Source organism: Erinaceus europaeus, chromosome 3 (assembly GCF_950295315.1).
Source record: "Erinaceus europaeus chromosome 3, mEriEur2.1, whole genome shotgun sequence".
NCBI lineage: Eukaryota > Metazoa > Chordata > Mammalia > Eulipotyphla > Erinaceidae > Erinaceus > Erinaceus europaeus.
Genome location: NC_080164.1, coordinates 121,281,688 through 121,296,819, shown reverse-complemented (window position 1 = coordinate 121,296,819; position 15,132 = coordinate 121,281,688). Strand labels below are relative to the sequence as shown.

Here is a 15,132-nt window from a genome sequence, read left to right as displayed (position 1 = left end):
TTGTATTATCTCACTTAGCCTTTTTCAACAATCCCATGTTAGGTGTGTCAAATCAGAAATAAAGAAGTTGAGGCTAGAGAAACTGAGAGTCATGCTTACATTTCGCTTTCAACTGTAATTATGTATGAGGCTGACTTTTTTTTTTTTGCCTCCAGGGTTATTGCTGGGGCTCAGTGCCTACACCATGAATACACTGCTCGTGGAGGCCATTTTTTCCCCTTTTGTTGCCCTTGTTGTTGTAGCCTTGTTGTGGTTATTATTGTTGTTGTTGTTCATTATTGGATAGGACAGAGAGAAATGGAGAGAGGAGGGGAAGACAGAGAGGGGGCGAGAAAGATAGACACCTGCAGACCTGCTTCACTGCCTGTGAAGCAACTCCCCTGCAGGTGGGGAGCTGGGACCTTGAACTGGGATCCTTACACTGGTCCTTGCGCTTTGTGCCACGTGTGCTTAATCCGCTGCGCTACTGCCTGACTCCCGAGGCTGACTTTCTTATAGTAAAGATCAGTTCTCATGAAGCAAACTGTTCTTAAATTTTCAAGCCAGAACCAAGACTAATTAATATTGCATCAATAATAGTATAGTCACATTATAGTTCCTGACTAAATTATCTTTCATAAGTAAACCATAAACTAGGTAATACTCAATGGTTGTATTAATTTCTCTGAATTATTTAATAGTCTTAAGCTTACCAAGGACATACATAAGGGGCCAGGCGGTGGCACACCTGGTTAAGCACTCACAATACAGTGTGCAAGCCCCTGGGTTCAAGCCCCTGGTCCCCACCCACAGGAGGAAAGCTTCACAAGTGGTGAAGCAGGTCTGCAGGTATCACTGTCTCTCCCCTTCCTTCTCAATTTCTCTGTCTAGCAATAAATAAAAATGCTTTCAAAAAAAATAAAATACTTACTGCCAATAGATTTTGAATAGCCCTCCTTTGTGAGTATTTAGTAAATTAATGTTAGTTAAGATGAAAAACAAATTAATCCTATCAATTCAATATATAAATGAGAGATGCACATGGCCAACAGAAAATGATTAAAGGTGCATGCAGTCTACCCAAAATCAGTCTAGCTGGATCTACTAAATCAAGAGGGCCTCCAATTTCAACTGTATAGTCACATACTTAAAAATTTTTAATTGAATGTGTTTATTTCATTAAGAGTTATTACATACTAACCTTATACTGGTTTCCACTAAAGGTCACCAAAAAGAGTTAAATGCCATTTATCTAATTGCCTAACTCAGTGACTGGAAAGCTTAAATTCTATGTATATTCGTTATGTCTTGTCTGAATTTACATTATGCACATTATTTTACTTGTCACTCCCTCCCCACCCAATAAAACCCCCCATAAAGGATTTATTCATTATTTACTTTAGATGTCTGTTGAGTTCTTCCACATAGTTCTTCTGATCCAGAATTGCAGTAATCTGCCCATCACTGGGGTAGGGTGGGGGTGGGGGTAGGAGTGGGGGCAGGGTAGTGGTAGAAGGGAAGGATAAAAGAAAAGAAAATAACATTTAAAATCACAAAAATTCTGCTCCTCTTCTCCTGACATCTTCTGATTAAATGTAGTAAGGAAACTGTAGCACAGACAGAATGATATACAATACCCTCAACATATCAACAAAAGAAACCCAGGCTATATATTTACCTTTTAAGTGTTCTTTCTATTTTAAAGTGAATAGTATAGAAGCCTTTCATAGAGATCAAATATTTATTACTATATGATAAAATAAAGTGTGAGAAAGTGAAAGTTACTTCTAGAGTTAACTTATCTATAGCAGGAAATAATTAAAGTCAAACATTTCAACATCTTCTTCTTCTAGCGTTTGCCCTTCTTCCATAGCTAGTCAACAGCGTCAGGTTGAGCCTGATGTAAAGTTTCGAGACCTCCTTTGAATCTGGAGAGGTGGCAGTCGTTTCAACTAAAAGAGCTATACATCTCTATGACAAACTAAAGAACAAGTGCTGTATCACCTCAGAGCAATGTCCAAAGTCAGACTGTTCGTGGCTAATGATTTATAAAGGGGAAAAATGGTGTTTCTGGTTGAAAACAAGAACAGAGGGGAAAACACATAGCAGAACTTGTACTGGATTTGGTGTTATTGCACCAAAGTAAAGGACTGGGGTGGGTGGTGGTGTTCAGGTTCTGGAACATGATGGTGGAGGAGGACCTAGGTGGGAGGTTAAGAGTCTTATGCAGAAAACTGAAAAATGGAGGTGGGGGGAGGCAGGTGGTGGTGCACCTGGTTGAGCATATATGTTACACTGCACAAGGACCCAGGTTTAAGCCCCAGGTCTCCACTTACAGGGAGAAAGCTTTGCAAAATGGTGAAGCAATGCTACAGGTGTCTCTCTGTCTCTCTCCTTCTGTTATCTCCCCCTTTCCTCGATTTCTGACTGTTGCTATTCAGTAAATAAAGATACTGGAGTTTGGTGTATTGCACCAAAGTAAAAAGACTGCGGTGGTGGGGAGGGCTCAGGACCTGGAATATGATGGCGGAGGAAGACCTAGTAGGGGTTGAATTGTTATGTGGAAAACTGAGAAATGTTACACATGTACAAACTATTATATTTTACTGTCAACTGTAAACCATTAATTCCCCAATAAAGAAATAAAAAATAAAGAAAAAAATGAATGTGCTTTTCAGTTGTCTTAAAAAAATGGAATATGTTACATATGTACCAACTACTATATTTTACTGCCAACTGTAAACCATTAATCCCTTTTTTATAAATTTTTAAAAAATATTTATTTGCTGGATAGAGACAGTCAGAAATTGAGAGGGAAGGGGGTGATAGAGAGGGAGAGAGACAGAGACACCTGTAGCACTGCTTCACCACTTGTGAAGCTTTCTCCCTGTAGGTGGGGGCCAGGCGCTGGAACCTGGGTCCTGTGCACTGTAACATGTGCGCTCAACTAGGTGCGGCACCACCACTTGGTACCCCATTAATCTCTTTAATAAATAAAAAAGTGTACTTCTGAACTCTACTTCCATATATATATTCCCCTATCCATCTATTTCCACCAGGGTTATTACTTGGGCTCAGTATGCCCATTACCCCACCATTCTTGGTGGATAATTTTTCCCTTTGTTTTTGGTAAAGGTGAAAATGGTGAGAGACTGAGAGAGAGAGAGAGAATGAGAGACTGAGGGAGGAGGGGGGATAGGTGGTGGCACACTTGATTAAGTGCACATATTATCATGCACAAAGACCCGGGTTCGAGTTCTTAGTCCCCACTAACAGGGGAAAAGTTTCACAAATGGTGAAGCAGTGCTACAGGTCTCCCTCTCTCTCTCTCTCTCTAGCTCTCTTTCTATGTAGCACCCTCTCTCAATTTCTCTCTGTTCTATCAAGTAAAATAAGTAAAGTTAAAAAAATTAAAACAGGGAGTCGGGCTGTAGCACAGCGGGTTAAGCGCAGGTGGCACAAAGTGCAAGGACCGGCAGAAGAATCCCGGTTCGAGCCCCGGCTCCCCACCTGCAAGGGAGTCGCTTCACAGGCGGTGAAGCAGGTCTGCAGGTGTCTTATCTTTCTCCCCTCCTCTCTGTCTTCCCCTCCTCTCTCCATTTCTCTCTGTCCTATCCAACAACGACAACAACAATAATAACTACAACAATAAAATAACAAGGGCAACAAAGGGAATAAATAAATAAAATAAATATTAAAAAAAATTAAAACAGAGAAATTTACTTATCTAGTGTGAAGTGGTACAGTAGATAAAGCATTATCTGGACTGTCAAGCATGAATTCCTGAATTAGATTCCCAGCATTGCTTGTGGCAGAGTGATGCTTTTCCCCCCCACTCCAAACTCCCCTCTCAATAACAAATCTTTTAAAAAATGCATTTAAAGTTTGAAATAATTTCAGCTACACAGGAGTTATAGACACAGAGTTTCCATTCTTCTTTCAGCTAAACTAGAAATTAATTCCTCTAGTTCACAAATATAACATCTCCAAACATCTTAAGAGATGGATGACTAGACTTTTAATTTTTTTTTACATTTTCTTTTTAAAAAATGTTTTATTTATTTTTGGATATAGATAGAAATTGAGTGGGTGGGGGAAGACAGTGAGAGAAACCTCTGACCCTGCTTCATCACTCATAAAGCTTTCTTTCTTTCTTTTTTTTTTTTGCCTCCAGGATTATTGCTGGGTCTCAGTGCCTACACCATGAATCCACTGCTCCTGGAGGCCATTTTTTTCACCCTTTTGTTGTTCTTGTTGTTGTAGCCTTGTTTCGGTTATTATTGTTGTTGTTGATGTCGCTCGTTGTTGGATAGGACAGAGAGAAATGGAGAGAGGAGGGGAAGAGAGGGAGATAGGAAAATAGACACCTGCAGACCTGCTTCACCGCCTGTGAAGCGACTCCCCTGCAGATGGCGAGTCGGAGGCTGGAACCTGGATCCTTCCGCAGGTCCTTGCGCCTTCGTGCGCTTAACCTGCTGTGCTACCGCCCGGAAACACCCCCCACCCCCAAAGCTTTCTTGTGCAGCTGGCGACCTGGAGCTTGAACCCATGTCCTTACACATGATTATGTATTAATTCAACTAAATGTGCCACCACTTGGCCCCAGATTATTATTATTATTATTACTTTAAAATGTCCCTGAATCACAAAGCTGAAAAATCATGTCACTTAATTAAAACACTTTAGCTATCAGATACTATTGGTAAGTCTCTATTTAAACTGTTATTAGCAGCAAAATATTAAAGTAGTACTGTTGCAAAAGATTTACTTGAGGGCTGGGGAGACAGCATCATGGGTGTTTTTTTTGCCTCCAGGGTTATCGCTGGGACTTGGTGCCTGCACCACGAATCCACCGCTCCTGGAGGCCATTTTTTTTCCCTTGTTGTTGGATAGGACAGAGAGAAATGGAGAGGGGTGGGGAAGACAAAGGGGAGAGAGAAAGACACCTGCAGACCTGCTTCACCGCCTGTGAAGCGACTCCCCTGCAAGTGGGGAGCCCGGGGCTCGAACTGGGATCTTTATGCCTGGTCCTTGCGCTTTGCGCCACATGCGCTTAACCCGCTGTGCTACCACCCGGCCCCGACTGCATCACGGTTCTGCAAAAGCCTCTCATGCTTTAGTTTCTGAGGACTCAGGTTCAATCCCCAGCATCACCATAAGCCAGAGCTTAGCAGTGCACTGGTCTCTTTTTCCTCTGTATCTCTCTCATTTAAAATAAATAAAAAAAAAAGATTTACTTGATTTATTACATAAGAGACAGATGGTTTCACATATGACAAAAAGAGACAAAGCACTTGGGTACAAACTGGGAACCCAAAGCATGCAAATGAAAGTCTGATACTCTACCAGGTGACATTTTTTCCCAGTACTATCAAACGTTAAAAAGAAAAACACCTTAGTTTTTATTGTACATACCCTTCACTTCCTTTACTGCTGTTACCATCCTTGAGATACATTGAGAAATCTATTACTCCAACCTACAGAGAATTTTCAGAATTTAATAAAATTAGATAAATTTTACAAGGCATAATACAATATCACTTTCTAACTCAAAAGAGTAATATTAATATAGTCATGACAATAACTAGACAACAGAGTAATTTATGTAAAACTTCTTTCTTTTTTGCTTACTTCAAGTATTCTACTACTGATCATCTTGCCCTAACATTTACTCCTGTGGGAGTATGGACCAAAATTCTTTATGGGGAGCAGAAAGTGGAAGTTCTGGCTTCTGGAATTGCTTCTCTGCTGGACATAGGTGTGGCAGGTTGATCCATACCCCCTTCCTATTTCTATCTTTCTTTAACAAAGAGATATTCTTTAACACTCCTTTATAATGGTTAAGAAATCTGGAGCATCAAGAAATGAAGTAACTACAAAATATAGTCAACTAAAAAATAAAGAAGTTAGTACTAGAACCTTAAAATTTGGCTTCAGAAAAAAAAAATTTTTGGCTTCATATCTATCACCCTTAACTTACCAAGCTACATTGGATTTCAGTATTTAGTCTGTACACACACACACACCCTGTTCAAAATATTTTAAACAGCTATTACAAGGAAGATATTATTTTAAAAAGATAATGCATAAATTTACCACAAAGAAAGGAAAAATAAACTAGTAGTTTAACAGAACTCAGTGAGTATTCTTCCCATACCTGAGAGTCTAAATCTTCACCTTTCATACAGAAATTGGCATCAATGACATTCAGACCCACCAAAAGACCAGCAATTATGGCGCCTTCTTCTTCCATCATGAGGGCATTGGGTTCATAGAACTCACTGTAATGTAAAAGAAACTCATGAAATGTTCTATTAGAATTAAGTTTCAAAATCCAATGAGATAATGAGATTTATTCCAGGTACACATGGACGGTAGCAAGACAAATCAATCAACCTAATATACTATATCAATAAAAGGAAAGAGAAGAATCATGACTATGCCAATAAATGCTGAAAAAGCATTTGCTGAGAAGGGATCCAGCACCTATTTAAGACAAAAACTTCTGATAAAGAGAAGGAAGATGAAACATGCCTCAGCAAAATAAAAGCCATATATATAACACAGACCATGAGAAACTAAAAGCTTTTTCCATGGATATAAATGAGAGCTAATACAGGAAAAATGTTCATAGTACCAAAAACACTACATAGATTTGATGCAATCAAATTAAATTCCAATGATATTTTTCAGTAAAGAGAACCAAAAATACTAAGTTATATGGAATCATTAAAGATTCCCCCCCCCCCCATGGGCGCCAGGTGGTGGCGCACCTGGTTGAAAGCACATGTTACAGTGTGCAATGACGCAGGTTCGAGTCCCCAGTCCCCACCTGCAGGAGGAAAGCTTCACAAGTGGTGAAACAGGGCTGCAGGTGTTTCTCTCTCCCTCTCTATCACCCCCTTCCCTCTCAATTTCTGACTGTCTCTATCCAACAAATAAAGTTTAAAAAAAAAAGACCCCCCCAAAAAAAATCCCAAAGAAAGCAATACTGAAAGAAAAAAGAAGAAAAAAGAAAAATGGAGGCATACTGTTACCTGTTACTGTTTCAAAAAAGTGACAGAAATTAAGATACACACACACACACACACACACGTTGGTAGTGGTGTACATGTTATAATGTTCAAGGACCCGGGGATTCATGCCCCTGGTCCCTGTAGGGGAAAGCTTCACAGATGGTGAAGCAGTGCTGCTGGTCTCTCTTTCCTCACCCCTCTTTATCTCTCCCTTCTTGAAATCTCTCTCTTTATCCAATAAATAAAGTAAAAATTTTTAAGTTCATAATAATTAACACACACACACACAGAAACAGAATTAAAAGCCCAGAAATAAACCCACATATTTATTAGTATTCTAACAGTGTCTGGAAAACTAAACAGCTTCAGGCAAAAATATGAAACTGAACTATTCACTAGGGGCCTGGATGGTGGCACATAGTAACAAGTGCAAGGATCCGGGTTTGAGCTCCCAGTTCCCCACCTGCAAGGGGTGGGCACTTCATAAGTGATGAAGCAGGTCTGCAGGTGTCTATTTTTCTTTTCCCCTCTTTATCCCCCCCCCCCCAATCTCTGTCAATTTCTCTCTGTCCTATCCAATAAAATGGAAAAAATAGCCACCAGGAGTAATGGATTTGTAGTACTGGCATTGAGCCTCAGCAATAACCCTGGAGAAACAACAACAACAACAACAACAACAAAAACCTATTCTCTAGATCCATACACAAAAATAAATTAAAATTGGATTAAAGAGGTCTAAGGAGATAAGCATAATATTAGGCAAAATGCTTTCATGCCTAAACCACCAGAAGTCCCAGGTTCAATCCCAGTACCATCATAAGCTAGAGCTAAGCAATTCTTGGGCAAAAATAAATAAAGAACTGGATATAAGACCCAAAACATAAAGTACATAAAAGCTATAATAGGGGGAATTGGTCGGTAGCACAGCAGGTTAAGCACAGGTGGTGCAAAGTGCAAGGACCGGCGTAAGGATCCGGGTTCAAGCCCTCGGCTTCCCACCTGAGGGGAGTGTAAGGATCCGGGTTCAAGCCCTCGGCTTCCCACCTGAGGGGGAGTTGCATCACAAGCGGTGAAGCAGGTCTGCAGGTGTCTTTCTCTCTCCCTCTCTGTCTTCCCCTCCTCTCGCCATTTCTCTCTGTCCTATCCAACAACAACGACATCAACAATAAAACAACAAGGACAACAAAAGGGAATAAGTAATCAATATATATTAAATTAAAAAAAAGCTATCATGGGGGAGTTGGGCGGTAGCTCAGGGGGTTAAACGCACGTGGCACAAAGCGCACAGACTGGCATAAGGTTCAAGCCGGCTCCCCACATGTAGGGGAGTCACTTCACAGGCGGTGAAGCAGGTCTGCAGGTGTCTTTCTCTCTCCTTCCCTGTCTTCCCCATCTCTCTCCATTTCTCTCTGACCTAACAACGATGACATCAATAATAACAACAATAATAACTACAACAACAATGAAAAAACAAGGGCAACAAAAGGGAAAATAAATAAATACAAATCATAAAAAAAATTTTAAAAGTCATCATAGAAAAAAATGCTCAATGTGGACTTGAGACATCTTTGGAGAATTAATCCCAACTGTAATGAAAGCAATGATAAACAATTGGAACTACATTAAATTCAAAGTGTTTGCACTGCAAAAGAATTTCTAAACAGAACAAATACACAGCCTGTTGAATGAGAAGAGGCACTGTACATCATGTTTGGATATGGGGTTAATATAATAGGTATAAAAAAAGGCAAAAGATTTGAATAGATACTTCTCTAAAGAGGACATATAGATGGCATAGGAAAAGATGCTAATGGTACTGAGCCAACCCTCTTATACTTCGGAAAATGCAGTTATTATTTACAATTGCTAAGATATAGAGACAACTAAGTGCCTATCAGTAACTGATAACTGGATAAAGAAGATGTGTCTGGGTCGGACATAGCACAGTGGGTTAAGTGCATGTAGCGCAAAGTGCAAGGACCGGCGGAATGATCCCGGTTCAAGCCCCCGGCTCCCCACCTGAAGGGGAGTTGTGGTGAAGCAGGTCTGCAGGTGTCCATTTTTCTCTCCCCCTCTGTCTTCCCCTTCTCTTTTCATTTCTCTCTGTCCTATCCAACAACGAGCGACATCAACAACAATAATAACCGCAAGAAGGCTACAACAACAAGGGCAACAAAAGGGAAAAAATGGCCTCTAAGAGGAGTGGATTCATGGTGCAGGCACTGAGGCCTGCAATAACCCTGGAGGCAAAAAAAAAAAAAAGATGTGTCAAACTGAGGAGACTGAACACATGTCATGTCAAATAAGAAAACATATTTTTCTTTTCTTTTTGTGGAACTGAGGCCTTACACATTCATGATTTTACTACTGCTGGCTTTTTCATTCTTTTTTTTTTTTTTTATAGAGAGAGGTGAAGAAAGAGGAGGAGACATCACTGTATTGGAGTTTCTCATGGTGTTATGGCACCCCCACACGGTGCCAGAGCTCCAATCTAGTTTTTTTTTTTAATGTGGTCTACTTGCTGAGCTATCTCCCAACCCCTCTGCCCCAACATCTATTCTTGAACGTGTATGCATATTGTATGAGAGGAACTATTAACTGAACCGTGTAAAAAATGCCACGCATCAACAGTTTTCATCTATGAAAACAACAACTCTATACGATCTGACATCACATGATGTGGGCCATGTCAAGGAAAATAAAATCAAAACAAGATTTTCACACCTGAGAAGTTCTTTCTTGTTGATCAAAGCCTTCATATATTCTGAAAGTTTCTTTTGCATTAATGCCAAACGAAGCCAGGCTCTTCCTCTCCCTACCGGTGTCCTACAAAAACAGAGAAAGTAAACAACTAAAAGTAGCAGAGGTAGGGCCACAGTGGGATAGATTCACTGACGCTTGCTAATAGTCCTCCAGTGTACCGTGCACTCGGAGGTGACTCTTCACAACCTCTCCCAAGACATTCTTATGCAAAGGATTTTTCTGTGGGCTAGTGCAACCAAATGCTCTAGTGAAGAATTAATGAAAGGTACTGCAACTTAAAGACACAACCTCTAGGAGCCCCAAGTGCAAATTTGCAAATTAGTACTGGTAAATTCTTACCTAGATAAGTACTGGCAAATCCTCATAAATTTAGTGGGAATCATAAAAGTAGCCAAGTATTGCCAATGTGAGAGAGTACAGACCACTTAGACTTCTAACTTATTAGAATTAAATTAATCTAATTTGGGAAGGTGACTACTACCATTTTCGTAAATTCTAAGGCAGGTTCTAGATGTTGGCTCCTGAGGCTCACTTTACAACTATTTTAATCTTGCCTCTCAAAGGCTAGCAAACACGTTGCTTTTCTAAAAGTCAGCCTAGCATATTACCTCCTTAGATTTAATTTCTCAAGACTGATTCCCACAAGTGTCTTAAAAAATAGGAGCAAAGAAAAAACTAAAAAAAGAAAAATTAAAAAAAATAGGAGCAAGTGGCATTTTAACATGAAAACCACCTTTCTTAGATCAGTAACACATTATCTCTTAAAAACACATTTGTCTTAGTGAAGACTATTTTACCTCATGATGAAGAAAATTCAAGCTTAAACTTACTTAAGCCCTGGAAGATCTTTGACACTTGCTGTTATCTCTGCTGCTTCTGGAACAAGCTTTTCTACCAGCTCTAGAGGCCCCCAAAAAGATTTATTTTGTCCAAGAAAAGTTTTCTTAGCTAAAGAGATAAAAACAAAGCGATGTTTCAATATTCTTTACAACATAAACATGCCCTCAATACATACATACATATATATATATACACACACATACACCCTCTCTAATTTATTCAGTGCTCTTTTCAAGGAGCTAATCATAGATTGTTAGATAGTTCTAAAATAATTCATGCTTTCAAAGCAGATACTTTTTTAAAGTAAAAATATTCCTTAAGGGGGGCTGTGTGGTGGTGCACCTGGCTGAGTGCAAATGTTACCATGTGCAAGGACTAGGATTTGAGTGTCTACTCCTCCACCTGCAGGAGGGATGCTTCATGAGCAGTCTCTCCCTCTCTTCTCAATTTCTATCTGGCCTATTAAAAAAAAAAGGGGGGGAAGGAAGGAGGGTAGATAGCATAATGGTTATGAAAGAGACTCTTGTGCCCGAGGATCTGAAGTCCCAGGTTCAATCCCCCCACCACTATAAGCCAGAGCTGATCAGTGCTCTGGTAAAATAAATAAATAAGTAAATAGAAAAAAGTGACCACGGAGCAGTCAATTTGTAGTGGCAGCTCTGAACCCCAGTCATAACTCTGGTGGATACATATATACAATTTCATGATAGTTTCACATGCGATAGAAAGGAGACAACATTCTCATACATGTACCAGGAATCAAACTGGGAGTCTCAGGCATTACACTCTACCAGCTGAGCTATCTCCCCAATTGTAGCCTACCTTTCAACCCATGTTTCAGGCAGTGTTCCATCACTACAAAGAACTGCTGGAGAGGTGCGTAGTCAGAATCCAGAGTCCTCCCCAGGTTCAGAGCTGACTCAATCAGTCCCTTGATACTCAGCTTAGCCATGTTCATCAAGTTCATACGTTCATTAGCCATGAGATAATTAGGATCTGCAACAAAAGACAGAAAGAATAAAACTTAGTTACTGCAAACAATGCATTTAAAGAATTCAGTATGATTTCACTGTGCTGACACTTGCATTTCATGGTTCAAAACAAATAGTGGGAGGGAGTCTGGTGGTAGTGCAGCGTGTAAAGCGCACATGGCGCAAAGCGCAAGGACCGAGTTAAGGATCCCGGTTTGAGTCCCTGGCTTCCCACCTGCAGGGTAGTTACTTCACAAGCGGTGAAGCAGGTCTGCAGGTGTCTTTCTCTCCCCCTCTCTCCATTTCTCTCTGTCCTATCTAACAACAACGACACCAATAATAACTACAATAAAACAACAAGGCAACAAAAGGGAATAAATAAGTAAGTATTAAAAAAACCAAATAGTGGGTAAGACTGTTGGTGTGTTGGCAAGAATCAGTGCAGTAGTACCAAATATACTATAGTTGTGTTTCCATCATGCATTTTCCATTTAAAGAAAGATGCCAGTTTCCTTTAGGGATATCCTTTACTATAAAATAGTAAAACTAATTCTATTTTGAGTGCAGTCTTTTAATATTCTCTCCACTATCCTCTCCTTAGTCTACACCACAGTGCACTATTGCATAAGCACTTTCTATTTGTTTTCAGTCTTCCCGCCCATCTCATTCTCTACAGTATCTCTAAAGGGGAAAAATGCTTAAATACTATTTTTTATCTGCTACTCATCATTATTAGGGCCACTGGTATTTTTTTTTTAAATATTTATTTATTCCCTTTTGTTGCCCTTGTTTTTATTGTTGTAATTATTGTTGTTGTTGTTATTGTTGCCGCCGTTGTTAGATAAGACAGAGAGAAATGGAGAGAGGAGGGGAAGACAGAGAAGGGTAGAGATAGACATCTGCAGACCTGCTTCACCACTTGTGAAGCGACTCCTCTGCAGGTGGGGAGCCGGGGGCTTGAACCCGGATCCTTACGCCTGTCCTTCCGCTTTGCACCACCTGTGCTTAAACCGCTGCACTACAGCCTGACTCCCAGGCCACTGGTATTTATCAGTATAAATATCAGCTCCTTATTAAAGCATTGCTAGACTAAAAATAGTATATTATTGTTATAGTGCAGTATTTGAACTTAACCAACTCTCAAGTTTTTAAGGCTTGCAGCCTAGAGCATATGGCTGTCATTATCCAGACAAACTCAAGAAAAGGACTGTCCACTTACTGTAAGACAACTCCAAACAATCTAGGCAACAATCTAGGCACTCACTAGTTTTCACTTACTGGTGTGGTTTTAAGGGTTGCTTCTTATAATTATGATGTCAGTTCCTACTTACAACATGCAATGGAACCCTTAGCAGTAGCACAAGTTTACATAGAAAAAAAATCAGTTTAAATAGTAAAAGCAATGACCCTTGGTATAACCTGTAGGAGAGAACAGTGACACTACACCCTCTTCCTCTGATTTCAAACCCTGTGCTCTTGACTACTACTGGTATAGTATATAATTTATTTATAAGTAAACAGTGACTCCAAATAACATTTTTTCTTGTTAACTATTCTTTTTTACTCATTAAATTCTTGTGACTCTGTCACATAAACACTGACCCTTCTTTTCAGGTGGTAAAGTAAGCATATGATAGACAGCTAAATGAACAAAATTAAACAGTTCACAAATTGCAGAATTTGAATCAGACATGAAAACAAATGTTCTTTCCACTAAGAAATATGCATCTTCCTAAACATCAAATGTGAAATTTCTATAAATACTGAAAAGGGCTCAGATATTTGTATTTTACAGTTCCTAAGGAAGGTCAAAATCATCAGTAAAACTGTTCTTGTAATACAAAGAAGCCACAAGACAGATTATTTTGTTCAAACTATTCTAAATTATTTTCAGTTATATCTTGCTTCTACAGTTAAACAAGGAGAATCAAATGGCCAAATTCTAAGCTAATAATCTTCACTGAGTTTAGAACCTGTGCATTTATAATACCAAATATACAAATCTCATTCACTGTAGTGTTCTGAGGTAATTTCTAAAAGAAACCATTTAAAGTCAGGATTGTTGACCCAGACAAATAACTCACTGGAGCAGGGTATGTCACTTATCATATGATACATGTGGACTAGATTTCAGACCCAGCACTGTTGCATGCTTTACATTGGTTTGTTCTAGCTCTCCCCCTGCCAGGAAAATTGGTTTAGTCCTGCTAGTTTTCGGGGCCTGCTTGTCCCCGCCCCAAGGAACCCCGAGAGAGTTCCAGAGTTTGAGAGTTGTTGGCGCCGCCGCGGGGGAAGGAGGCAGGAGAGTTCTGTTTGGTGATTAGTTTGGGTTAGTTTATGAATCGTTGTTCCTGAATAAAGAAATACAGCTTCCCTGCCCAGCCGTGTGTCCCCAAGTCTCTGTCTACCACCGCGACGCTAGCCCGGCCTGCTGGAGCTCCGAATATAAACATCACAGCACCAAAAGGAGTTGCATAGCATGAGGGGAAGGTCTGCTGCTATGGCATCTCTTCCTCCTTATCTGAAATACAACAGCCTGGCAGCAGTGACTTCACACATGTAGACACTGAGATAGACAGAGACAGATACACCATTACTTCTTACAAACCAACAGTGCTTTATGGTCATGCCTCAAAGGCAGATCAACTAATCCAGACTCAAGTTCACAAAGGGTCACTCAAGTACACAAAAAAACTACCCCCTGATAAAAAGTCATGAAGAAAAAAAATTATCAAAGAGCAACTTCTAGCAACCCTACAAGCATCTGTGTGCATTCTGGTGTTTCTAACTTGCACAATCATCAGGAGAAAGGAATCGCGGGGGTACGGGGGCCACTCAAGAATATCTGTGGAGAATTACTGAGTTCATCACTTAACACCTTCCACTCCTAACAGATGACTAGGAAATGAGAAGCTGACTAACCGGGTGCTCATAAGGTCCCGCTTTCTTTCCCTCAAGCCTGTCAACTATTAATTCAAGGAGCTAATAACAAATTTAACAATGCTGTTAGTCAAGGGTTATAACCTAATTTCAACCTAGTGAGAACTGATCACATGAAGAGACTTACGTTTTAAAGCAAGTACAAAGCACTCTAAGATGTTTTTCCATAAGTAGTGATTCGATTAGTTTTGTTTTTGGTGCCAGGGCCTTAGGTAAATGAAGCATGTGGCTCAACCACTGATCCTTTTTGACTTTTGCATTTGTTTCTTTTCTTTTCTTTTCTTTTCTTTTCTTTTCTTTTCTTTTCTTTTTTTTTTTTTTTGTTGTTAAGGTTTTATTTATTTATGAGAAAGATAGGAGGAGAAAGAACCAGGCATCACTCTGGCACACATGCTGCCGGGGATCGAACTAAGGACCTCATGCTTGAGAGTCCAAAGCTTTATCACTGTGCCACTTCCCAGACCACAGTATTTGTTTATTTTCTAATCGGTTATTTTTTTTCTAAATGATTCAGGAATCAGGAAACACCTCATCTAGAAAGTATGAAAGGGGGGGTCTGGGTGGTGGCACACCTGGTTAAGTGCACACATTACAGTGTGCAAGGACCTGAGTTCAAGTCCCTG

General features: G+C 39.9%; 1 protein-coding gene across 14 annotated transcripts in view; it reads right to left on the bottom strand.

The window, feature by feature from the left end:
• RUFY3 (RUN and FYVE domain containing 3) overlaps window positions 1-15,132 on the bottom strand; it is a 103,804-nt gene that overhangs the window by 38,497 nt on the left and 50,175 nt on the right. For all 14 annotated transcript variants that reach the window (XR_009548997.1, XR_009548998.1, XM_060187825.1 and 11 more), the window contains 6 exons: window positions 11,421-11,594; window positions 10,589-10,706; window positions 9,720-9,821; window positions 6,137-6,260; window positions 5,395-5,456; window positions 1,378-1,443 (listed from right to left, as the gene is read on the bottom strand). Coding sequence is in view for 12 of the 14 variants with exons in the window: in XM_060187825.1 (XP_060043808.1) it covers window positions 1,378-1,443; window positions 5,395-5,456; window positions 6,137-6,260; window positions 9,720-9,821; window positions 10,589-10,706; window positions 11,421-11,594 (646 nt within the window). In the remaining 2 variants the exon portion in view is untranslated. The remainder of the gene's footprint in view (window positions 1-1,377; window positions 1,444-5,394; window positions 5,457-6,136; window positions 6,261-9,719; window positions 9,822-10,588; window positions 10,707-11,420; window positions 11,595-15,132) is intronic.